General features: G+C 34.0%; 2 protein-coding genes and 1 pseudogene across 4 annotated transcripts; 1 reads left to right on the top strand and 2 right to left on the bottom strand.

Moving 5' to 3' along the window:
• The first annotated feature begins 4,224 nt into the window (after positions 1 to 4,224).
• Positions 4,225 to 5,999, top strand: LOC133668622 (uncharacterized; annotated as a pseudogene).
• A 777-nt stretch (positions 6,000 to 6,776) lies between these two features.
• LOC133668786 (E3 ubiquitin-protein ligase listerin) lies at positions 6,777 to 18,410 on the bottom strand. 2 transcript variants are annotated; one of them, XM_062088792.1, is made up of 16 exons: positions 18,212 to 18,410; positions 17,999 to 18,104; positions 17,566 to 17,628; positions 17,363 to 17,440; positions 17,167 to 17,258; positions 16,818 to 16,920; positions 15,445 to 15,600; positions 14,240 to 14,898; positions 13,603 to 14,095; positions 12,883 to 13,412; positions 11,844 to 12,582; positions 10,322 to 11,027; positions 8,741 to 9,771; positions 8,019 to 8,477; positions 7,681 to 7,911; positions 6,777 to 7,357 (listed from the first exon to the last, which is right to left on the bottom strand). In XM_062088792.1, exons 1-16 carry the CDS (start codon positions 18,271 to 18,273, stop codon positions 7,130 to 7,132), a joined length of 5,736 nt encoding a protein of 1,911 aa, XP_061944776.1. In that variant the 5' UTR covers positions 18,274 to 18,410; the 3' UTR covers positions 6,777 to 7,129. The 2 variants fall into 2 exon arrangements, with proteins under 2 accessions (XP_061944776.1, XP_061944777.1); XM_062088793.1 differs by lacking the exons at positions 15,445 to 15,600; positions 16,818 to 16,920; positions 17,167 to 17,258; ... (2 more) ...; positions 17,999 to 18,104; positions 18,212 to 18,410 and having other exon boundaries at positions 14,240 to 14,609; positions 14,693 to 14,834.
• A 1,457-nt stretch (positions 18,411 to 19,867) lies between these two features.
• Positions 19,868 to 22,198, bottom strand: LOC133668181 (protein LURP-one-related 7). 2 transcript variants are annotated; one of them, XM_062087928.1, is made up of 3 exons: positions 21,715 to 22,198; positions 20,786 to 20,932; positions 19,868 to 20,114 (listed from the first exon to the last, which is right to left on the bottom strand). In XM_062087928.1, the coding sequence occupies exons 1-3, from the start codon at positions 21,931 to 21,933 to the stop codon at positions 19,986 to 19,988; spliced, it is 495 nt and encodes a 164-aa protein (XP_061943912.1). In that variant the 5' UTR covers positions 21,934 to 22,198; the 3' UTR covers positions 19,868 to 19,985. The 2 variants fall into 2 exon arrangements, with proteins under 2 accessions (XP_061943912.1, XP_061943911.1); XM_062087927.1 differs by having other exon boundaries at positions 20,723 to 20,932; positions 21,715 to 22,177.
• Between the last annotated feature and the right edge of the window lie 971 nt (positions 22,199 to 23,169).

Genomic DNA, 23,169 nt, shown 5'->3' with positions numbered 1-23,169 from the left:
TAGGAGTAGTTCCTGGTAGATATATTTTGATTGCTATTATAATTTAACATTTTTTTCTCTCTCCAATCTTATCGTTTAAATATATTTTTGTGTATGAGAACTTTTAAATCACATTTAATAAAAAAAAATTTAAAAATTATACAATATTGGCAATATTATTTGATTGAATCTATTATAAGCATCTGGCAATAATTTGCTCATCTACCCTACAATTGTACAATGACTCATGATTTAGATTGAAGAAGTAATTATGTAACTCCCTCGAATTATCAACAGATTGATTTTATGTTATAATAAATTTGATAATAATTTTTCTTTTTAAAAAATATATTATATCGATCATGGATGTATCTTTAAAATTGCTTGAGGTTATCTGAACATCATGGATCTAAAAATAAAAAATAAAACCTAATTTTCATTTGTGAGCAATAATCTCCATGGACAAATCAAACTAATTGCATGCAGCTTACTAAAATTATTGGTAAGAGCTTGGGACCAAGAGGTTTGCTCTCTCTGTGGTCTCAGGTTCGAGCTCTAGGTTGCTCATATGATGGTCACTGGAGACTTACATGGTCGTTAACTTTAGGGCCCGTGAGATTAGTCGAGGTGCGCGCAAGCTGGTCCGGACACCCACGTTAAACTAAAAAAAAAATTATTGGGCTACAAATTAATTAGCATATACTAAAAGTCATATGCAATATGCAAACATGCACATATGCAATGCATTAATTTGAGGATTCAACAAACAGTAAATTGCCTCATGTCGTTAAGAGATTTTCGCATTGGCATCCTTGACATTATTGTGTTATATCATTCTTGGACGAGCACTGACAATGAGAGGGCATTAGCTAGCTACGAGTCTAAAGGCGCACAATGAATCCATATATATATATATATATATATATATATATATATATATATATATATATATAATTAAGGAATTAGATCTTACAATTACATAAATCATGATGAGCACTTACATTAATTATTAGTCTTGATTTACCTTTTCTCTTGATATTTACAAGTGGAGTTTACAAGTGGTGAGCACTTACGAGTCCATATACGTGTGTGTGTGTGTGTGTGTGTGTGTGTGTGTGTGTGTGTGTGTGTGTGTGTGTGTGTGTGTGAGAGAGAGAGAGAGAGAGAGAGAGAGAGAGAGAGTAGAGATTCATAAGCTATGACTATGACTTGAAACTTTCAAGTCTTAATCACTTACATTTTTCTTGAGGGGTTAGTGTATCTCTACTTTACGGTAATTAGTTGTTTGATTATAAATCAATCTCTTGATTAACTTGAAACTTCCAATTTTAAAATGGTATAATTCATTTGCTTTCGGTAAAACACCCACTTGATTAAATAAGATAATGTTTTATATACTTTCAGAGTGTTAGTAATTAAGAGCTTACTCAAATTGTGTAGTTCATACAAACTTTTTTAAATTGGTAAAAACAATCTTTTGTGATTTAAAAAATTATTTTATAATAAACTCAAATTTATGTTATGGTCAGGCTATCTATGCACGTATATTTATATAACTTTAAGCCCAAAATTTAGCCATTTTCTTTCTAAAAACTTAGATGTCATTTGAATCCAATATTAATTATTTATTTTCTTGTAATAAAAACAATAAGAAGGATTTATTTCTTTTTTATATAGGGTAGAGTTTTTAAAGAGTTTTGACGTTCTTTAAAATATGTTATTCATTAGTATTTTAAGATTAATTTTTTTTCATGTTAAAAAAACTTATATTGTATATTAAATTCTAATAAATTTTTAACTCTACAAAGTGATTGGACACTACATTTATTTTGGCGTCAAAAGTGCCTATCACCTCAGCAACCAAAAGACTACTCTTTCTTCTTCTTCTTTTGTTTCTTTTGATTCTGAGTCAATGTTGTTGTTGTTGTCGATTTGAGTGTTGGAGACTCCATTTTAAGATAAGAAATTGATCTTCATGTAGAGATAAATGAATTATGGCAAAAGACAACAAAGAGTTTCCCACATTTTCACTTGAAGAAGAAAGCTTAGTGAGATAGTATTTTTGAATGCTAACAGGCTCGAGGTCAAAGGAAGCTTTGGTGCTAGCTAAGCAAGCATCACAGTTGCAAATGTCATCTCTTATACATCCAGGAAAGTAACAACTATGTCTTTCTTCCATGTTCATGGTGCTAGTGTTGGTGAGAAGAAGAAGAAGAAGAAGAAGAAGAAGAAAATAAAATGAAAATGAGAGAATGGTCACCGATGACAAGTTATGAAATAAAAAAAAGGTAAAGAGAAAGGGATTAAGATAGAGATAGAAAGAGTGTTTGTTTAGAGAGAGAGAGAGAGAGAGAAGGGCAGTGTTAGATAAAAAAAATACGTTTTTTTTATAAAAAAAAAAGGATATAGCATTATTCTCATATAATATGGTATATATTTTAATGAGACATTATTATAACTTTATAATTTAAAGAGAAATTTTATGGTGCTCATAAAATATAGTTATTAATAATTGTAAAAGAGAGATGGATACAAGGAGGAGGAGAAAAATCTAAGTAAGAATATATATATATTTTTTTTTGTAAATTCCATATTTAATTTCTTTTTATTCATCTATCTTTTAAAAGTGGGCTAACATAGAAGAAATTAATAGAATGATGAACACCATAAAAAAATTCATAATTTTACTAGTTAAATATTTAGTATCATAAAATTCTAGATAAAGAGTTAATTTGAAATGGCCAAAAAATTAATAACGATGAACTCGAAATTAAAATTTCATGAAATATATTTCAAATTATGTATCCAATTTAACCTTAAAAAAAATGTCATGAACTTGTGGAGAAATTTGGGCTTGAACTCATGCCTAAATTTGGGCTCTCTACACCAATAACAAAAGGCCTAACCTTCCTCCTATTAAATTACCAAAAACACCCCAATACTTTTCCATAATTCAAACACACCCTTTCTCCTTGCACAGAAACCTCAAAAATCCAAAACCTCATCAAGACAAAACCACAAGGCACAAACAAATCATCAAAAATCATAAAAACTTAGGAATGTTAAGACTTCTTGTAAGATCCTCACTGAAGAATCCTCAATTGAATCCAAAACCCATCATTCCAATAACATAATCACCTCTTCACAATTACTTTTCTGCAAAATCAGGCAAATCATCAGCTTATAAAGGTAACAACGAAGCCAACAATCAAAAGGCCAATAAGAACCTAAAAAATCTGGTCTTGAAGAATAAAGAAACTGCTTTACCTAACACCACAGAGACTACTGATGAATCAATTTAAAACACTGACCTAACCTTCTCCTTTATTCATACAATGTTTCAGGCATACGTTTATCCCAAACTGGTGAATCAATTCTTGCATTAGAAGTTTTAAAGGAAATGAAACTTTGGATACCATCTTGTTTGGTCAAATGTTTGTATCAATGTTGCAGACTTCAATATCTTCAATGTAGGTCTGATATCATCTCTAAGACCACTAATGAAACTTGAAATGTACTTGTTGAATGTACTTGTTCAAAGTTCTCATTAAGTACTTGAGTTCCTCAAACCTTTCAACATACTCTTCCATTCCTTTCTCATGTGTCAACTTGTTGAATTCTTCCACCATTGCTACAAAATCGCATACACATGGCTCATACAAATTCTTCCTAATTAGTTAAATCATGATCACCAGTCCCTCTGTATCACACTTCTGTTTTTCCTTCCAAATAAAAGGGAAGCAATCTCAGCCTATTGGTAAACTGGGATAAATGTAACTTGAAAAACTTTCTACATTTTCTGATCCAACCCCGAGGATTATCACCATGAAATGCTGACAGTTCCACCTTAGGAAGAGTTTCATTGTAAATATTCATGTTCCCTTTGTTAAAGCCTGCTGGTTCTTCTTGATTATGATGTTGTTGCCTACGGATCATTCCTCCAGAATCAGACTGATTCCTTGCTTCTTTCTCTATATCTTGTCCCCCTATGAATGTTTTAATTGTAGCCATCGGATTTTCCATTTGCGCATTAACTGCTCATTCCATTTAGTCTGCTCCCACTGTTGTCTTTTTTTTTTCTCTTCCTTGAATTCCTGTAATTCTTGCTGGAGAACCTGTATCTGCTTGTCCACTTGTCTGCCATGTTCCTCCAAGGCTTTAACTTTGTTATTTTCCACCATCTTTGGTTATCTAAGAGCAAAAAATGCTACCTTCATTTTCTCCTGGGAAGTGGCTCTGATACCAAATTATCAAGAGCTTCTCTTAACAATACAAGAAGTGGGAATAAAGATAGAAGAAAGTAGAAAGGAAGAGAGAATCCCTGCAAATACAGAAAGACTTCAGTGTTATTACTTACCCATACTCAATACAAGACTTGCTATTTATACAAAGATCCTTTTCTAACAACTAATTTATTCTTCTACTAACTGCTTATTCATCTCTAACTGCTAACAATAATTCCCGCCAAAACTAGGAGCTTCCTTATCCAGCTAGAATACTTCTTCTTCTCTGTTTTTACCCACGTGCCATAACATCAATGAGGAGTGCTTTGCTTGTTAGACAGAGTTTTCTGGATCTTCGTGATAATTTTAGACGCATTGTTGATCCTCCTTTGCTCTCTTATGATGGTAAAGGTAAAGTTTTCTATTACTATTGTCGTTGTTTTCTGGGTTTCATTGGTTCATTATTAGAATCATATCAATTATCTAGTTTTTATTGCGTAGTGCAAATATCATTGAAATCTTCTGAGTAGAGCTTCAATGGATCCTCCTATCGTTTCTGATTTGACGTGGAAAAAAAGTTAGGCAGTATCTGTGAAGACGCTAAGAAATAGTTATCTGTGTATACGTATTGATAAAATAAATGGTGGATGTGTGGAAGGTTTGTGGTAGGTTTGAGTTGATCAATGACCTTTTGCAGGTTCAAAAGTTAGAAAGCAATTTGTGTTGGATGGTCCTGTTAACTGTGGGAAGAGCATCACACCTGCAATGCTTGTTCACTGGGCTCGTGAAGAAGGTCGGCTTGTGTTTTATGTTCCCGGATGACGAGAGTGGACACATGGTGGATTTTTCTATAAAAACCCAAATACTGGTCTTTGGGATACGCCTCTTCAGGCAGAAAATGCTCCCAAGATAAGAATTTTAAACATTTATTCTATCAAATGATGTGATTGAAGAAGTATGCATGGTCTGAACTGCTAATCTGATAAGTAGAGCAGTTGATATCCGTAACATTAGTTTTTGTTTGGAAAAATTAAGATAAACAGGCATGCCCGTATTTCCTTCATTATGTTTGTAAGATATGGAATGGAGTTCCGAAAAATGGTGATTGATTATCCAAGGTTACTCATCTAGCATGTTTAGATTCAATCCCGCCACGGCCTCCTGGTAAAAGAGAGAAGATAATCCACTATCATGATTCTCTTTTCTACAAATGATACTTCCGAATGTGTGGATGTGTCTGTTATCAACTTCTTGGTCGTTTTCTTCCTTGTTTTGTCCTGATATAGATGCACATTGTTCTTACAGAGAGTTTGTATTTTCCATATTGGTTATTTCTCTGCAGGATTTTGTGAAATACAATGAATCTCACTTGAAGCAATTGTCATGCCATATATTCGATCCTGTTCCACTTGGAGACGGTGCTGGAATTGGATTTTTAAAAAGGAGTTGATTCGATGCCAGTGCCTGAAAACTCGACTTTGTATGACCTGGTTCAAATAGGAATCAAGCACACTCATGCAGCTGTTGGAGTAGTTGGTCGCTTGAGGAAAGAGTTGTCATTTGTGAAGGATATTCCTGTTCTCTTTGCAATTGATCAAGTGAGGCAGATTCTGGAATCAAATTCCCAAATCATGTCATTAAGTGCCGTAATTGTGATAATTTTATAGTCATTCCTGAGTTACTGATGTATCTTTCTTATTTGTTGCTATTACTTCACTCCAGTAATACAACTGGTTTACATTCAGCAAGTATGAGGAACCAGTTACTCTGCGTTCATGTCGACCAGTACATTGCTAGATAACTTGCAGTGGTCAGTATCAAATGCCCATCTTTGTCAAGTCTTTGATTCAAAGTTCTGTTTAACATTTTGTGGCAAATTTTACTGCTCACAATGTTCCAGCGACGTCTGAGATTTATGGCGTAATATCATTCCACTGTTTTTAGTTGAAATGAGCATGTGTATATATTGCAGATGTACCCTTGTAGAGACCTCACATTATTAGTCTATTGATCATCCTTCTACATGCCTCGAGGATTGGCCCTTGAGATTTTGTTTTCTTCCACCATGGACATCTTGAGATTTGGTCCTAGATAATCAATTTATCGAGCTCTGGACTGCTGGTTGGAGCTCAGTGAATGTGCACTTCATAACGGTCCAATTCAACAGCAGTTGTAAAGTTGCGCAAGGACTTGCCTCATGTTCCTTTAGATGCTCGTGTTAATTTACCTCTATATATTTTAGATGAATCAGATGCTGTTTGCCATTACCGTCCCAGGTATGTAAAGGAATGCATATGCTTAAAAGGTAGACTATATAAACGATGAAGCACACTTGCTTTCGCATTCAACAAGGCTGGATTCTTTCGATAATGCAGAACCAGCCAAATGCTTCCTCCCTTGTTATTTTCAAATGGCTTTTTGACCATTGTCAAAATGAAGGGATTCTTGGTTTTGGACATCATGTTCACTTAAACAGCGTTTGGTTATAAAAGCGTTCCTGTTTTGATTTGAAAGTATATGAATTCAATGTCTCCATCTTTTATCTCTTGAACCAAACACGGGCAAACAACTAGATGAGTAAAACATTGAAATGTATATAAACAGTCGTCTGAACTAGCGGCAAAATTCTTGGGAAAATTTGATACAGAGACTAACTGTATACACTGCTTATAGTTGATCTATTTGATGGTGTCTGAGTATTTCACATTAATGTACATTAATCAAGCAGCCATGATTTTTCTAGTAGCATTGCTCCAATAACGAAGAAAAACAAAAATAGTAAGAGAACTTGATAGTTCTTGCCTACGAAGCCTGCATTTGAAAAGGGATAACAAATTTTGCCCCGTGCATGTTAACTTATTGATAAGAGTAGTCAATGTCAGAAAGGGAATTTCCACAAGATCTAGGACTCAAAATTGATGTCGAGGTCAGAATGGAGACTGGCACAGTGGACATGATGATTTGTGAGAGGTTGAGAACCACTTGTAGAGGCAAGCCGAATGGAACTTGTGCTTGCAAGTTCTGCAAGCAAGCCGAGGAAGGCTGTGGTTGGTCGTATGAATGACACTATAACATATTGGGCACTCCTCGACACCTTCAAATTCCTTGTCGAAATTGCTTTTCCATGTCTGTATAGCTTCTGCTAAAGCTCCATTCTGCATCACAAATAAGAAGCATCTTGATCAGCTAAAATGTCTTTAAATTAATGATATCACCATTTATTGAAAACCAACAATTATTACCTTTTCCCATTTCGTTGTTACTTTCCTCTTTTTAAGACCATAAATGGATATGGTTCATAATTAAGATTGTAATATATGTCTAGGCTTTCTAAGATTTAAACTTAACTTTAAGAACTTGAGTTTCTGGTCTATACAGGAAATACCCAGCTTTCTAAACCACACATAAGCTGCACCATAGCAGCATAAGTATCTCTGTGACAATAACAGGAAATAAAAATGACATCCTTTGCATTTACCTGATTGCGAACAAACAACATCATTGACATCAACCATTTCCTCTGCTTCACCTCACTGATTCCCAGACTTCGCATGCATTCAACATCCACAGGGCGCAATGGATAAGATGGAGGAAGACGAATAACTAGATCCATTCCTGTTTCATCCTTCATATATGTAGCAACGACTTCATTTGCTGATTTGCTCACACTGACTGAAAAATTCTCATCAGCAAAATTGGCTTTCTTTATCTGCATCAAAAGAAATTATATTAGATCTAAGCGATTATAAACTAGCATAGATTGCCGGACTTTTTGAAATTATCTAAAATGAACCTTCCGAGAATTCAAACTATCACCTGAGACAGTTCGTTCACAATAAGAGGAGGACTACACCATGTTCTTGTAAATGATTCAATAAGAGATGATGCAGTGCGGTCACGCAAGTCAGTAAACCATCCCCGAACATAAGCAGGAAGAATGCAAAGCATCAGTCCAAACAAAGCCCCAGCAAGCGAAGTCATTTTCTTGGGTTCAATAGGCCACAATGTTTCAATGGAAAACAATAGTGACCCTGTTGTGATAGCAGTTTTTACTGCACTAGCAGCCTCTGAAATGTCTACAGGAAGCTCCATGTCTTTCTTCTTAAGATTATGTGCCAGACACAATTCCAGAGGAATATGCTGGAAAAGGCAATCTAATATCAATGAATTAGCAGAATCTTGCACATACTGGACTAATTGCTCCCTTGCAGATGATGATGATGATAATGACCACAAATGTGATAGCAATAAAGACCAAGCAAGGAACACATTTACCTGCAAATTTGATGGTATTAGCTAGTGGAAAACCAAGCAAACCTTCTCAGACTATTATTTGATCATACACTTCCATTTGATCATTTTAAGTTTTTTGGTAGTTAATAGGGAATAGAAATTAGGAACTTCTCAATCCTCTACCAGTAGCAAGACGCTAAACTAAAAGGGAATTTAGTTTTTTTTCCTGTCCTCATCATTAGCTACTGCAGACATTTAAATTCAAACAAGAAAACAAACAAAATATAGCAATCAAGAAACTTTACCCGTTCTTGTGATATTAAATCGACTTCAAAAACTTCATCAGGTAGCTTTTCAATCATAAGAGATAATTCCTCCTTCAAACGTATGTTTCTTTCTGATGACATTTCAAGAGCACCTGAATTCCGGTCACCACTAGTCTCGCCATCCAAGGAACATGCAGTGTCTTCTTCAAGAATAGCCAACTGTGAAATAGGTGCAGTTGAGAGAATAACATAAGTAGCAAACTGCAATGGCGGAAATGGAGTAGAGGAGAACACGATAGCATACAAAGAGCTAATCGGCCCTTTGCTTAACCCCCAAAATTCAACTGATTTCACTGCTCTGTCTCTAGCATGTGGCAATGATTTAACCACGTTTGAGGCCACCAACTCCCAGAAGTAAGGATTATTAAACCGAGTTGCTGCTACAATGGATGCAGCTTCAACACTGTAGGAACTTGCTATGGACTCCGCAATGCCTGTGCAAAAGAACAACCGAAGAATGCCTTCTAGGATTCTATCTCTGGTAGAATCCCATCTTTCTGCTCTCAGAGGGTTATCCTCAGCAGGTTGTTGGAGTTCCAAAATAGCGCAAAATAAAGAAAAGGATGCCAAGGCATTAATAGCAACAGTTATAGGATAAGGGTCCGGGATCAAAACAATCTTCTCAAGGTTCTTAAAAACATCCAAATTTTCAGAAGTAGAGCTGTTGGTGATAAGATCATTCACATTTTCCGTGACTTCCTCCATGATCACAACCGCTGACTGAATCCAGGACCTCAAATTTGAGAAGAAAAACTCCCAATCTTCTTCAGTAAATTCAGTCCAGCAATAACCAACCGAAAGAACCATTAACTTTGATAGCAAAATCCGGAACAGTGGTAGTTGATTTGAAGCTACTAATGCACTAACACCATGTCTCTGCTTTCTGAATACATCAAGTATGAGTATTCTCTCCTCAGGACTTATTTCCCTCACCAGCTTCAATGATTTTGTATCATCCATTGCACTAAGAGGATAGCAAGCAATAACCAGTTGGAACCATGCTTCCATATCTAAGATTGATAAAGAAGTTAGTTGCGTAAATTTCATTTTTTAATTCAAGGAAATATTTAATAAATGGATCCACTTGAATTTAAAATATAATGGCTAGACCGTACAAACACCCCTTGTAGTACAGGCCTACAGTCTTATTTGATTCTAAGCCCTGAGGTATGGATGGGGTATAACCATAACCAGAATATCCTAATATCACTGAGGTCAAATTCAAACATTTTAATATTGACAGGGTGTTGATCAATGAACTATATTGCAGGGAGTGTTTCTGCATTTAGCCACAATAATGGTTCATCAACATTCGATGCTCCTGGATATGTCAAGTGTTTGGCAAATTAAGTCTTCCTCAATGTCACTGAGTGGCATATACACCTACCAAAAGAAAAGGAGAGAACGACCAACAGTAGCAAGGGTGAGTGTTGGTTCACTATCAATAGTGACACATGATCCTAATTCAGTTCTAACAATGGAACATTTCCTAAGCCAAGAAAATGATACCAGACTATAACATGAACAAAACCTTGTATTTTTAAATAAGCATGTGTTTACCTTGTCCTGCCTGCCATGTAACTAAAGGTGGGAAGGATAAAAGCCTTCGTAGCCATTCTTTAACAGTATCCTGCATCCGTTTTTCACCCAAAGAAGCAACTTGAGAATCGCCATTAGATTCCTCCGATTCAATGCTTCTCTGACATAATGGATGGACAAGAACACTAACAATTGCAGGCAGAATCTTCAAACAATTTTGGTTTACTGCTTCACCGATAAAAAGCTTATGTATGAGTAGGTCAAAGAGTCTTATAGCTTTGTCTCCTTCCCATATATTTTCTTTGAACAGATTGACTAATAAAGATAAAAGAGCTCTCAAGAATGGTTCTTCAACCTTTTCCAATTCATCACCAAAAGCAGGCCATAGATTAAATGAACTTTGTGTACCACTTTCTCCATGAACAAGAGCACCATCAAGTAAGATGTTCAAGATGGAATCTAAAAGGCTTTCCTGGAAAGGATAATTTCCACTCCGGCAACCTGCACTCAGAAGAGGCAAGAAAGAAGCTACAGCACTACCTCCTGGCCATTTCCAAGTGCACAATATTTCAGCAGCAAGCCAGGCTCGAGAAGTAATCTCTTCTTTAGATGCTTCCTTCAGGGGGTTTGAAAGAGTACTTTCAACATAGCCTGTTATAACTCTATTGATCCCAATTTTCAAGATGAGCTTGTCAACTAAAGAAACAAATTTGAGATTCCCAGTGGCCTGCACTCAGCATTTGATTGTAGTTCATTAGTTGGAATGATTTATATGAGTTAAAATGATAAGACAATGTAACAAATCATATATTGAAGATGACTGCCTGAAAGATTGTACATAAATCTTTCACACAAAAAGATACTCGATTCAATTCCAGAATCAACCAAAACAGCATTCACGCATACAAATAATTACTCTCAAATTATGTAAATGACGAGCCATTTTTTATTATATAAAACTATAACCACTTAAAAGGGCTTTCCATACAGGCCTAAAGACCATCTAAAAATTTAAACCAATTTTGAAAAAATTGGAAAAAGAAAAAAAGTTATGAAAATATAAGACAAAAAGCTTACTAACTACAGGATACCAAGCAAAATGAAGATAAGATAACTTGGAAAAATGCAGACTGTTAAACATGATAGAGATGCAGTTAAGCATGTTGGGGTGGAAAAGAATAAAACAGCCAAATGCAAACTGCGTACACAACCAAGAAAGAAAAAAGTTAAACCATGAAGAAGCAAATATGGCATTATGACATATTTGGATTAAAGGACAAGTTAAAAGGAACCTCTGACAAAAACTAATCAATAGAACCAAAGGCCCCCCCGGAGGCCTTCAAATGAGACAGAGAAAAAGATCTTAAATTCTTAAACCCAATAGGCATGTCTCATTTAAGTGTATTGAAGAATTGGAAACAAAAAGGAAAAAGAAATACATAAGACCAAATCAAACAAAGAACAAAAATGATCACAAAAAAGTAACAAATAACAATCCTTATTGCTACAAGTGAGCAAGAATAATGATCAAAATGCAACTCACATAGATATCAACAGAGACTGCTCCAGCATTTAAATTGACCAATCCTTTTGGACAACTAAAATCTGGAATGATCCAAACCGGCCAAGTATCATTCTTGCTAAGAAGCTGGTCTAACAGATTTTGTTCCTCATCATGGTCATGGCAGAGACATTCAAGAACTTCAAGAACCCAAGAAAAGCACAGAGTGGTTATCTTATCCGCACCAAGTTTATCTTCCTTGAATATGACAGACCTAATAAAGTGAACCAAATTACTTCCCAATCTCTTTCTATTGTCAATGCCGAGGCTTTTCCAAAATTCATCATTCATCTTGGAACAGAAACCATTCAAAGATTCACCAAATCTCAACCTACCCTTGATTTTTTCCTTTGATTCATCATTAAGGACATCTTCTTCCAATGTATCCAAGCTATTCTCCCAGCCTATGATAAATACCAAAGTCAAAATACCTGAAACCAGCTCAATTTCATTGCTGACTGTCTTTAGGCAAAAGAAGCTGCCACCAAGTACTTTCAGAGCAAACTGAGCTGTCTCAGTTTTGTTTATGGAACTTTCATTTTCCACTGCAAAATTGGTTGATCCAGCAACTAATAAAGCACATGAATCTCTCACTACACTGAAAGAGGACTCAAGACCAAAAGCAACCAACTTTTTGAAAACTATCGTAAATATCAGAACCATTGCATTTTTGGAGGCGAACGATATACAATTGTCTTTGCTTGAGCCACCAAGGACCGCACTGCAGATGAGACATATAAGAGAAGTCATGGAATGGAGTTAGCAGAATTAAAGACTCAGATTTATCAATTTATGCTCCTCTGGTACTGAAAATGCAGATTCATATTTAGGGAACACATTCAAAGTATGTCTATCTTTGCCTCAGAAATGCAGAAGCATAAATAAGCCAATTAATTAGAACATAATGTTTAATAACCTATACAGCGTAAATATGATCAGTGATTTTTACTACCATGGCAATCATTGTTTTAGCATTCAGTTATACAGAATAATGTATTATAGTGAGATTCGGTTCACTTACCACAAAAAGCGAGCAGAAGAAGTCATATGGGGAGAAGGTGAACAGGCAACAGCAACTGCAGCTGATTCCAGAAGCTCATGCTGCCACTTGTCTGGTGTGAACCAGAACTGGTGAATGAAATCATTATTCATCTTCCTCCTTGCAATTTCAGTTCTCACTTTTTCTAAAAGCATTGCCAACAGATCTAAGTAATGAACTTCCTGTGGCCCAGGCTCAGATTCAGAGTTTTCTTGAATAATTGCATATGAAAGGATCATCTGCCATTGCTCAGAGAAATATTCATCATTGAGCAATGCAAGCAATAGATCAAGTCGAGCATTGGGGGAGGAATTATATTCAAGCAAACACCAAGGAATAAATGTTCCTTCGAAAACTTGCATGAAAAGCTCTGGTCCCAATTCTCTCTCTTTGTGGGCAGGTACATAATAGGAGGAATTTGCTTCATTAGAGATGCAAAGTTCTTGGACTATCTTCTGCGGGCCAAATAATGAAACTGCAACTGATAAAATTCTCACACCATCTGGTGTGTCCTGAGATCAAGAGAAAATTTAAGAGTAAATATTTGAGTAAGAATGTGATATTAAACAACAATATGAAAGAAAGAGAAAGTTGTCAACTTAAAAACAAAATACGAGCTCTCTTTGAGGATTCGGAAACAAAATCTACAAATACAATTCTTGCTAAGCATTTTAAGGGTTAAGTTGAGCAACATTAACTTACATGAGATCTTATCAACGGGAAAGACTTCGCCAACATTGGTCCCACTACATAAACCAAGGGCCAACTTTCACCTTTTCGCACAGAATGTTTTTCCAGCAGTGACAAGAACTTAATGACCTGTTCTACATTCTCAGTAGTACTTTCTGTGTTTCCCATTGGCTGAAACATCTGGAGGCAGTTTTCCTTAAATACCACAGAGAAAGTAGAAAGCAGATCATGCTCCAGTAAATAAACGCCAGATAGAATTTCCACAATACATTTTCCCAACTCTTGAAAATAACTCCTAGAATACTTGATCTTCAGCGGTTCTACTGACTTATGGTGAAAAGGTAAATTTCCATGCTCCAAAGAATTCCCAGGTGCTCCAGAGGTTACTCCATCCTGATTCTTCAATCTGACAGAAAATAGGTATTCTTGCCACAGAAGTTTCACAAGAATATTGTCCACAAGACTGACTTGAAAATGATGTGTGGAATCTGAATCATCACAAATCCTGACATCAAAAGAGTTAGAATACCATAAAACTAAAACAAATACCCAAAAATACTAAACAAGATCACCAGATCCATCATTGGACACAAGCAATTGTATGAAACTGAAGATAGAATGTCATGAGAACAGCTAAGCAAAATCGCACCTAGATGCATTACATAGCCCCCATAGAAAACATTCTTTAAGTGCACGAAAAAATGCTAGACGATCCGGATTTGTTGCATTGGATGGGTTCCTTCCATCCCATAGGTTTTGGAAAAAATCAATAAAAAACTTTTCTCCAGAGATTGCTTTTGGAGGCAGAATGTCTAGCAATATAACTAGAGCAGGATAAGAGACCTGCTGAGATCCAAAGCACCCATTTCTAAGAAAATGCCACAACCGGTTTATTGCAGTTTTCTGAACATTGAACGAAGTCCAGCTGTCAGGAAATCTTTTTGAAAATAATAATATTGCATCCCACATTGATGAATGACAAGTAGGATCCTTTTCCTGAAAAGCACCAAGTATTGCAGCTGCAAGAGTTTTCATATTTCCTTCATTAAAAGCATCAGGAATATTTTTAATGAAACTCTTTAATGCAGAATATGTCGCTGACCGGATTGCAGGGGTTTTGGACTTCAGAAAGTCAAGAAAATAGTTCTGAGTAGAAAACAACTTTTCACCAAAAGAAATAGCAGTTTCCCTAGCCTTTGAAGCATGTTTTGGTTCTGAGGTTATGTTCTCAAAACCAGGTCTCTCAGATTGCATACAGACCAAAACATCAAGAAGAGTGGCCAATGCCAGTAATGACGAAGATATCACCTAAAATCACACAAAAAAAAGTACCAACAAATTCATTAGTGGGAAAACAGCAAAACAAGGGGATACGTAAAGCAAACCCAGTAGCAACAATTGAGGTATGATTTTGAGAACAGAAACATCAGGGTTTAGAAAACACACCAGCTTTTAGAAGGGAAAAAAAAACCATGATTTTGACTATTATCAGTCTTTCATTTCAAAGATAACATAAAAAATAAAAAAATTTAAATTTAATTAGTCAAAACTCAAATTTCAATTCTAAACAAATTTTATATATTCAAGGATTATCCAAGAATATTTTGATCAAGATATACATTTTTTACATCACATGAACTGATTTGCTTTGAACTTAATGTTTACTGTCATTGAAGTAAACCCTTTAAAGTTTTTCCTTTTTGTCATTTTATGTTCATTTTCTCCACCATCCAAGCTGCAGATGGTATGTTTTAATAGCATATTGAAAAACAAAAGACAGAGAACAAATAAGTGGTAAAAAATAAATAGTTAATCAATCAAAGAAAGGGATAGAAACAAAGAATCATAGCATACCTGCTGGTACATCTCTTCTAATTCATCCAAAGCAGTTACTTTATCTGATGACATACTTTGTGGTGTGTGCTTCAGGTTTTCTTCCAAATACATAAATATCTCAGATGTGCATAGAATTAAGGCATCTAATCTCTTTTCCTGAGCTGGGAAGGCTGCCTGTTGCACACAATATACAGTAAGACCATAACAAATTCATTAGCAACAAAAACTTGAACATTAGTTGCTTACTAAAAGCTCACATGAGCTATCATACATTAAAAGACTGTGCCCCAGAAATAAATGGAAGTAAAAGTTCATGAAGAAGCCAGTAACACTTTGCAAATACCAATTAAACATACACATTCTTTTCTGAAAGGAATAAAACTAAAATATTTGTACCAGAGTAATCACGATCAAAAACCAATATATATAAATATCAGTCAATTTATTTTCTGCTAACCATGAGTATCCTTAGACAGAATGCAAAATGTCACTAATCAGATATTCATACTTTGTATGTATAATGAGGTATTCACAATGCAAAATGACATAGAACAATTGTCCCAGGAGTTTATAGACCAGATTGACAAGGTCAAGCCCGAAAAGAAGTCCTTGAAGAAACCAAGAAGCATCTCATATAAAACTTAAAGTTACTGTTTTTCTATTTTAATTATTTTGCTAGTTAATTTTGGATTTTAATTTTTTGTTTCCCACTTAGCTTAGGACTTTTAATTTAATTAGTATTTTACTATTTAGGAATCTTAATGCTAGATGAATTCTATTAATTAGGTAAGTTTTAATTAGGAATCCTTTCCTTTAAAGGATTTTAGTAATAATATAAATAGGGATGTTTAGTTTATTTTATGGAGATCAAGACTATTATTCAGATTTAATAAAAATATCAGAGAATTTTCCCTAGATTTCTCAACAATTTGGTTTGTAACCTTAGGTCTTGAGAACCCTAGTTTTATCTTCGTTGTATGTTGCGTCACAAAATTTCAAAAAAGAATATATTCCTACTCTTTGTATAATCAGATATTCACGATGCAAAATTTCAGAAAAGAATATCAGAAATTCTAAGGAGTAATTTCCAGACAAATATAACCAAAGTTGTGTTAGACTGAACCAGAATGCAGGCCCACATTATAAAACAGGTCAACCCCATCAATCTTCCAGAATACTGACTGGAGTGCCACCCAGCTTGATTTTCATTTAACTCTATTTGAACAGGCTTAATCAAATAAATTATCAGTGTGTTTCTTCCCCTGTTATAGATCATGAAAATTTCGATATTCACAACAGCAAACTGCTTTTTCGGCAGTTTCCCTTATCTGCCACTTCTAGCAAAAGAAACAATGGCAACCTTCTAAAGCTTGAATGAAATGATAGCAAACCTCCAATGATCTTTTGGCAGCTAAAGAAACTTCAGGAACTGTATCAAATTGAGAAAACCACCACGGTCCCATCAAAGACTTCAGATACGGAGCTAAATCTCTTCTGAGAAAAAATAAGATCCACAGCAAGTTATTAGCATGGACTAAGAATCATGCACCCTTAAACAATCATATTAAAAAGAAGCTAAAACATTCTAACAATCTGCCAACATGATGGCATCAGAAAAGGTAGAATACAAAGGATGTACAGAATTCCATCCATTTACTAATATTTCCAAACAGTTCTTATTTTACAGTAGGGAATATCAAAAGTCCCCAGTAAGAATTATGAATGAGAAATGTCCTTTACCCAACTGCTGTAACAAGATTTGTCATGGTCTCATTTGTGGCTCGTCGAACTTCTCTATTATAGTCCAACAACAGCTTCTTGTATTCATAACCCTGAATGCAAAATAACATTCAAAAATGTGAACTGAATAAAGTTGTCTTCAAATAAGAGTGAGACAGAGGAAATAGAAAACCAAAAAGAAGAAAAGAAACTATACCCATTGTGGAATAATCAGAACTATTTCCTTTCCAGACTTTTCCTTGAACAGAGCAGATAGAGTTTGCAAAGCTTTAAGCTGTTCAAAACATTAAAAACACCACAATAAGCTTCTTCTACTACTACTATGCAGTAATTCACAAAGCATGATCAAATATTCCCTTTTCTTTTGTTCATCTTAACAAAAAGTGGGATATATCTTACCTTTGTAGTAGGATCCTTCCTTCCTAATCGCTTTACATGTTGTGCCACTTCGCCATCTATATCCTACAAACAACCCAACCAAATTTTTTTAAAAAAAAAAAAATCCAAGAAACCATTATAGCAACAAGCTTCCATTTTTACACCTTCAGCATACAAATAATCACTATCAGCTTCACTAATTACATGAATCACCAACAAATCCAATCCATATCACAAAACCTGCATTTAAAAGCGCTTTTCAGAAGCACAAAATTGGTCTTTTTTCAGGCGGAAAGCACTTTACGTCCCTAAAGCAACAAACTTTCTAAAACTTCTGTTAGAAAATCCCTAAATTAATATCATTTCGGCACAAATAATCACTAATTACAAGAATTAACTAACAAAACCTATGCCAAGTTAATTTAACTTCAGCAGAAGCATAAAGCACGCATACCAAAAAGGCGGTAGTATCATCTGTATCAAAACGAGAGCTACCAATATAACCACCGAACCCCACCGTTACCGCCGCCGGACCCGACGGCACTAGAGACGCCGCAAGACTGCAAAATCATATCAGAAAATCACAAAACTATTATTTAATTAAAAAAAAACTTAATTTATCTTTAAGATTTAATAAAAAAAAATAACTAGCTAATTAATTAATTACCTGCTACTGGAAGCGCGAGACTTGCTTCTGTTAGCTGCTGCTTCTCCTTTCTGTCTGCCCATTTTCTTCGCCCTCTATTTGTTCTTAAACGACGCGTCTCCGGAGAAGGATGATTTTTGGAGGTTTTAGCGAGAGAGAGAGAGAGAGATTTTCTGTGTGTTTTTCTGAATTTGAAGCTGGAGATACTTTTCTAGCACGGAAGGAGAAAGGAGGGCTAAGTGTTTGAACGACATGTCATTTTTCATGGAACCCATTGGATGATGAGTCGTCTAGGCTGCTTTGGGGGAGCGTCGGTGTATATGTTTTTTTCTTGAAGATAGATTTTTTTATAAATACAATGATAGAGTATTTTAAAACTTTTTTCATGATAAGTTTCTTTTCTTATAATATTTTATTATATTTAAATATGAGACTATGTAAAATTAAATATTATTTTTCTTCAAAGCATAGTAATTCAATATTTTGTTATTCATCCTTAAAAAAAAAAAGAATGAATCATTAGCCTTTTAAATATTGTGAATTGTACATGCTAATTTAATTACTAATTAGATTTATGTGGATTAGAATTGTTTGATTATTAATATTTTTAATTATAATATAATTATTGATTGGACAATGAATCTTTGTAACTTGATTAATTCAATGCATGTAGAGCATCTAAATATAATAATGATATTTTTTTTATTTTAAAAATATAAAAATTACTTAAAACATTTTATAGAGAGAAATTAATTTTATATTTTTATCCTTGTCTTTTCATCAAGCATATTTTTATTTTTTATATATTTTATTATTTTCAGATACTAACTAAATCGTTTGAGAACGCGGTGAAAACCGCGTTCTCAAAAAATTTATTTTTTTTTTAAATTTAATATGATTTGTATATTTTAGATCGTTTTGATGTACTGATATTAAAAATAATTTTTTAAAAAATAAAAAAATATTATTTGCATACATTTCGGCACGAAAAGTTATTTGAAAAGTAATCGCTACCATATTATCAAACATACACTAAATATATAGATGTTGAGTTGTGAAATTGCTCAAGTGTTATTACTCCATTTGGTTATTATATCAAGCAATAAATAACAGGAAATTAGGGCAAACAATTCCACTAATCCAAGCTCAAATCAATTAGGTTTAATATCACCTGAACATATATTACTTCAGTATTTGTTGCTTCACAGCTCAGGATGTAAGCAAAACTTTAGCAATGTAGGATTTTCTGAAATAACAAGAATTAACATCACCATGAAACAGAAATTACATAGATTTTGAATAATCAAATGAAATTGGATGACCATGTGAGTTGATCCTGAAGCAACCCTATAAATCAACCTACAACTTGATTAACCTCACCAAACTTGAATAAAACTTTATCAAGTTAACTATAATGAATTTTTTAAGAAAATTGGAATGATTATTTTTAAACAAATAATTAACCCAGGTCGAATTGATGATTTACAATGATAGAGGCCCTGAATTGAGTCAGAACCCATGCCAGGTTAGACAACTATCGCCAAGATCATTGCTTCGCATGTCCAATGTGGGATCATGAAGCCCAAGATTGCCAGTTTTGTTACTTTTGTAGACTGAATTCTTAGAAGCTGTATTTCTAGCCAGTACGAGAGAAGAGTTGAGAGTGAGAGTTGTACACATACAAATCGGAAAAATGCTATAAATTATTTTTTGTTCTTTCAAAGAAATAATATATGCATTCTCGTGTGAGCATGGAGAAATTGGTGTACAAATGTAAATGCTCAGAGTCCAATTTTTATTGTCCATATAAGAAAATTACAATCAAAGATGCAATCAAGGAATGATCTACAGATCCAGGAAATATGGTTAGTCGATATTTACTCCGCCGGGCATAAATCTGGTGAAGCTTGTACATGAGACTAGTCTGCATCAAACCAAATGTGATATTAGAATCTGTATTTGATATCACAGAACAGTGATCATAACTAGAACTTCCCATATCATGAAAAGCAGGAACTTCTAATGCAAGAGATTAAGAAGAATCCATGGCTGGTGAGCCATATACAGACCATAAACAGAAGGAAACCATTTTAACAGGACTGAACAGCGATGACTTTAATGAATAGTTCGAGAAAAGCATCCATTAAGATTGGAAAGAAGAGAAAAATCCATCGCAACAGAATAATATATGCACATGAATAGCACAAAGCACCCTGATGACTAGAGTGATTGAAATCGAACATTATAGATACTGCTGTGATTATCTACCAAAATATGGGGTAGATAATTCAAATGCAGAGGCAAGTGCAGAAAATGAGTTTAAAGCAATCTTCAAAGAAGATGAATAATCCATAATTAAGCTAGCTTACGAAAGTTGAAGCAGCTTATCAGGATTTTTTTAAGCGAAAAAGGAAAGATTAAAACAAAACGATTTTTATTCTTCCAGCTAAATATAGTAATTGTTGAAAATGTTCATTTCACATCTACAGGCAATATTCTAAGCCTGTCTCAATTGCAGCTTATTAATAATACCTGGGCTACAATGGAATCGCTTCTATAGATTGTGCATGATCTTTGGAAGGGGAAACCTTTCACCTTAAAGTCAGGTGTCGACTCTCTCGAAATTTCTCCAACAAGAAAGACCTCAAGCTCAGTTCTTGTAAGCTTTTTCACAGTCCTTTTCACTCTGAAGATCAAGTCCTCCCTATTATAACCACCCTTAAAGCCTTGCCAAGAACCTTTCTGCAACCAAAATAAATCAAGTAGCTTCTCTCAGTCACACGGAAGGATAATCACACAGAATCTGCAACCAATGAAATGGAGCAATAACCTAATTAACTAATTAGGCATCATCCTTTATCAAAGAAAGAAAAGTCCATTGGAACGATTTGGTTTTTAAATAAGGGATGCAAAACCATTAAAATGATGCTCATGATGTCCCAGTGTTAACAAAAATGGGCATACAAGTTCAAATCACATATAGAAGAAACTGTCATAATAAGATAGAGACATTAGTGTTCTAGAACAGAAGGGACAGATATAGAAGAAACAAAAATGTATTTGGTTACAGGAATGAACATTAAAAAAAATATGTTGGAGTGAATTTCTGTGCTTTCAAAATAAAAAATACAAGGGAACATGTCCTCATAAACTTGAAAATCCACAAGTAAAATCAGAAAAAAAAATTGAATTAATCCTCACATCAATTTTTTCCAGCTAAATCATCATTTCTTCAAAGTTAGTAATAGCCATGAACTCAAGATAACATAAGCCGCGTGGGGAGCCCAGCAAGTGGGTTGTTGTTTTCCCGTCTTTTGAAGACTCAACAAGAGCTTGAACACACACTACCACAGCTTTGTCTAACATGTAAAAATCATGCAATTCAATGCTATAATAATCAACTTGGTTGGCTTAGATAATTACAATAATCAAACATAGCTAATTTACAAGCATCGATTTGTTGTCAAAGTTAGAAACGTTACTCAACAAAACATAAATCTCAATATCCATAGAAATGAACTCACACCATCACGAAACACGGTGATCAAAGGATTTCCTGATGCATCGAGAAGGACCCTTTTGAAGGATGACTTTGAAGACTTATCAAAATTGACCTTGAAAACAATATTTCCTAGAGAATCTGCAAAACCCAAGTCACCATTAAGACCAGGATGTTTCTTGGAGACAAAAAGATCAACTGGGATAGGCACAACAGCTGGATACACAGGAGCCCAAGAAGCCATAGAAAAGAAGAAAAGTCACCACTTTATGGGTTTCAATTCATTTGGACACAAAAGAATTATGGGCTTTGCGGAAGAGAAAGAGAAGAGAGTAAAGAGAGGAATGGAATTGGATTGGTGTTGATAAAGGAAGAGAATCAGAAATAAAGACAATTGGCAGACAACTTTGTTTCAAGACAACGAGATTGGGTGGGAAGAAGAGTTGAAACTCTGAAGGTAAATGACCAAACAGTTGAAAAGATCGCCTCTTTACAAAAGTTATTAAACTCGGCTGAGTCAGGCTCACGAGTGGACAGGTTTGGTGAGCGGCATGTTTTTCTAATCTACTATTTCTAGTTTTAGATGTTTTTAAAAGTTTTTTTTTAACTTAAAAAATATTATATTAAATTGATTTTTTCATATTTTATAATAATTTTAATATAAATCTTAAATAATTTTATTTTCATATATTTTTAAATAAAAAATATCTTAAAAGGAAATTTACACCGCAATGTTAAACACAATCGGCTTATAAAATTTATTTTTAAAATATTAAAATAATATCATTTTAAAATTTTTTAAAAAATTAAATTAGATTCTAAGTAGATCATTCAAGTAATGAATTTATCCATAAAAGTAAAATAGATTACACTAAATTAATTTTTATCTAATTTTTTTAAAACTCAACATAAACTTGTCTAGTTAACTTAAATTTAATAACAATAACATGAATATTCATAAATTCAATAACAATAACACGGATAGTTCACAAGGGCACCTAATAATTCTTTTTTACAGCTTTTATTTAAATAAAATTAATTATAAAACTCGAATTAAAAATACAATATTAGATGAATCTTCATAATACTTGATCCAACTTTTTTAGAGGCATATCTTTGAGACATCAGACATGGATGATTAAATATAAGGTAATGTAATATTATTAATTAATTATTAATGATATCTTAATTGAGGTTTAATAGCTACATTGCCTTGTACAAATAATTGTTAGTTGTCTCCTTTTGCATGGAAATGGATTGAATCCCAATGAGCCATGTTTGTAGTGGTCACTAATTAGCAGTAGAGGGGGATCTTATTTTTATTTCTACGTTTTAAAAATAAATTAAAAAAAAATAAAATTTTTTAATTTTTTTACTTTAAATTAATATTTTTTTATATTTTCAAATCATTTTGGTGTGCTAAAATTAAAAATAATTTTTTAAAAAAAATATTATTTTGATGTATTTTCAAATGAAAAAC

The sequence above is a fragment of the Populus nigra genome, chromosome 11 (assembly GCF_951802175.1).
Source record: "Populus nigra chromosome 11, ddPopNigr1.1, whole genome shotgun sequence".
Classification (NCBI taxonomy): domain Eukaryota; kingdom Viridiplantae; phylum Streptophyta; class Magnoliopsida; order Malpighiales; family Salicaceae; genus Populus; species Populus nigra.
The sequence above is the reverse complement of the archived record's forward strand: the minus strand, read 5'-3'. Positions and strand labels throughout refer to the sequence as shown.

Excerpts from the sequence above, each read along its gene's own strand:
- LOC133668786 (XM_062088792.1), bottom strand. The coding sequence starts at position 18,273 with ATGGGCAGACAGAAAGGAGAAGCAGCAGCTAACAGAAGCAAGTCTCGC. Across the intron at positions 14,096-14,239 it reads GGGCTATGTAATGCATCTAG|GATTTGTGATGATTCAGATT; the intron begins GTGCGATTTTGC and ends TTTTGATGTCAG. Across the intron at positions 11,028-11,843 it reads CAGTCTCTGTTGATATCTAT|GCCACTGGGAATCTCAAATT; the intron begins GTGAGTTGCATT and ends TGCTGAGTGCAG.
- LOC133668181 (XM_062087927.1), bottom strand. The coding sequence starts at position 21,933 with ATGGCTTCTTGGGCTCCTGTGTATCCAGCTGTTGTGCCTATCCCAGTT. Across the intron at positions 20,933-21,714 it reads TCACCGTGTTTCGTGATGGT|AAAGGTTCTTGGCAAGGCTT; the intron begins GTGAGTTCATTT and ends TTTTGGTTGCAG. Across the intron at positions 20,115-20,722 it reads GCGATTCCATTGTAGCCCAG|ACTAGTCTCATGTACAAGCT; the intron begins GTATTATTAATA and ends GGTTTGATGCAG.